The sequence below is a fragment of the Egretta garzetta genome, unplaced genomic scaffold (genome assembly GCF_000687185.1).
Source record: "Egretta garzetta isolate BGI_Z169 unplaced genomic scaffold, ASM68718v1 scaffold100, whole genome shotgun sequence".
In the NCBI taxonomy this organism is placed as follows: Eukaryota; Metazoa; Chordata; class Aves; order Pelecaniformes; family Ardeidae; genus Egretta; species Egretta garzetta.
Window position 1 is genome coordinate 991,756 of NW_009258265.1, and position 2,550 is coordinate 994,305.

The 2,550-nt window shown below is 41.4% G+C and overlaps 1 protein-coding gene across 1 annotated transcript in view; it reads left to right on the plus strand.

The window, feature by feature from the left end:
* The window catches only part of TANC2 (tetratricopeptide repeat, ankyrin repeat and coiled-coil containing 2), a 221,631-nt gene that overhangs the window by 131,013 nt on the left and 88,068 nt on the right, over nucleotides 1–2,550 (plus strand). Inside the window, 1 exon segment of the mRNA XM_035903288.1 lies at nucleotides 879–1,142. Coding sequence (XP_035759181.1) covers nucleotides 879–1,142 — 264 coding nt within the window.

Here is a 2,550-nt window from a genome sequence, read left to right on the forward strand (position 1 = left end):
TTTTTTTCTCCTGCTTAGTTAGAGAGTGGGCAAGTCTGGCACACTCTGATAGGCTGATGCAAGCATTGGGACCTTCTCTCAATACCTAAGAGGTCTGATCGTGACCTTGGACAAATATGTGGGGGACCAAAGATGAAAGGAAAGTCAACAGCCTGATGGGAGACGCAGCCAGGGGGTAACTGCGCCAGAATTGAGAAAGGAAAACCCCAACAGGGAGAAGATGTTCGTGGTGTGGATCATTATAGTATTGTCACTGCCCAATGTGAAAGTCAATGTAGCAACAGTCCTGATATGTAAAATGAAATAATATAAGGGAAAATGTGTGGATTACAGTTAAAGCTTCAATAAAAACCTGCTGTCAGTCAAATGAGAGACTGGGTTTGGTTTCTGAACCCCACTAATCCAGGACAGCTCGGTTGTTGGTGCGAATCAGGCGGGGGCTTTCTGTGCCTGGGGCTTTTCAGTGTCAGACACTGCAAGGTTATAAACTTCTGCAAACGTTCCCTGAAAAGCTGGTAACTGCAATGCAAATCAAAAGATACGAGGAGCACCGATCATGGTTTTTCCTTAATAATTTCTGCTCTTTCTGGAGTGGTGTATTCGGATTCAACACTGCACATGATTTTGAATACTCTTTGTAATTACAAATGGCTTTTAACAGTATGAGCCAAAGCATTATAGCCTAAATGTTCTTTCAGAAGTAGTAAGCAGAAACAGCATCATTAAACCAAATTCCACAATCTCTGATTTATGTGAATGTGGAAAATATGATGAACATCACTTTTTGGCTCTCGCACTGCACAACTCAACGTAGAGCAGTGTGTGTGCAAGCCATTCTTTCTTTGTTACTCATTTTGTTTATAATTTCTTCCTTCCAGCTACTTTGACAAGTTACTCAGAAAATGTGGAACGCACTAAGTATGGAGGGGAAAGCAGTAAAGAACTTGGATCTGGAGGAAACCTGAAACCTTGGCAGTCCCAGAAATCCAGCATGGACTCCTGCTTGTATCGCGTGGATGAGAACATGACGGCTTCCACCTACAGCCTGAACAAAATCCCAGAGAGAAACCTGGAGACAGTCTTGTCCCAGTCAGTGCAGTCCATTCCTCTTTACCTTATGCCACGGCCAAATTCAGTAGCAGGTAAGGAAGAAACACTTTTGCCCTTGGGTCAGAGCGAGACGCGGTGCATGCACACCACAGCCTTTTTCATGTTCTCATTATCTGAAGAGAAATCTCCTTTCTGTAGTCATCATCATTAAGCATGACAAAAATTGTCTTTTCATTTGACTTATGGCTTCTAAATGGAAAATTCCTGTGGGGAAAACTGGTTCTGATGATGTTTAATGGTTATTTCTGCAATCTGTGGTCTCTTCTTTACAAAATGGCACAACTGTAAGATTATTGGAGAATATATTTTAAAAAAAAAAAAGATTCTTTTGCTGTCATTACAAGGCAAATAATCTTGGGGTTAAAGTACCACATAATTCCCAGACATCATAGCCATTTCTACTGTTTCAAAGGATTCATTGCAAGTAAAAAGCAAATGTCTGATCTTTTCTGAAGATCTTAAGAACTTGGGAGTTAAGAGAGTTATGATAGTTTCTCTCTACAGAAAACTTGCTCTGGATCCCATCTCTCTTGGTGGACTTTACCCTGAACGTCTTAGCCCACATGGGTGCTGGGATTTGCTAATAACTGAAAGTTTTTGCTTTGGCATAACATCAAAATTTTCCTCATTTAATTTCATGTCTGTTGTTTGAAAGGTTCCTAAACCATGCTGTGACATATCGTACTGATGTCGTTTAACAGTCTGCTAAGTTGCCCCCTGACGTTGGTAACAGTGGGACAGAAACGAGATAGGATTAAAAATATTAAAACTTCACTGAAGAGCTGCTTGCCTGGAATTACTCTCCTTGACTTTGCTGCCCCATATTTTTTTCTTGCTGGATAACTTCCCTGGGGTTAAACATTCTGTTGAGGTGGTCTGTATGTCTGTCTGTATAGACACATGGAGAAATACAGTCTTTGTCTTTTTGTAGGGTCCCTGCAGGATTCTCCTGCTGGCTGGCAGCATGAATATTGCTCCAGAAAGTCCAGACTGCACAGAGCCTGGGTTATTGTCTGTTAAAACAGCATCTCCTGGCAACCCAGGCTGCATTGCATAACTAGATTTGGTTTCCTTTTTAATCCCACTTTGGACAGTCGCAGGCCTAAAAGCAATGTAGAAATGAGGTTTTATAGATGCTTAGCACCCTGAGTGTGGAGGTACCACAACGTGTGCTATTTAGGTCTGAAAGAGTAAAAGCCTGGGATTTCAGAATGGAAAGAGGGGATAGGAAAAAAGTGGGAAACTCCTCTTGCATAGCCTCGTTACTTCAGGTTCATGTCTTATAAATGACGCTGCGTAAACATCTTCAGAAGAAAACAGGGCAGGGCATGTACCAGACATTAAATACATGTGTATTGGTTTAATTGACTTTGGAAGTCGTTAACTTGCTTGATGCATTTAGAAGCAAATACCTTTTCAAGAGAAAACTGTCTTGCAAGG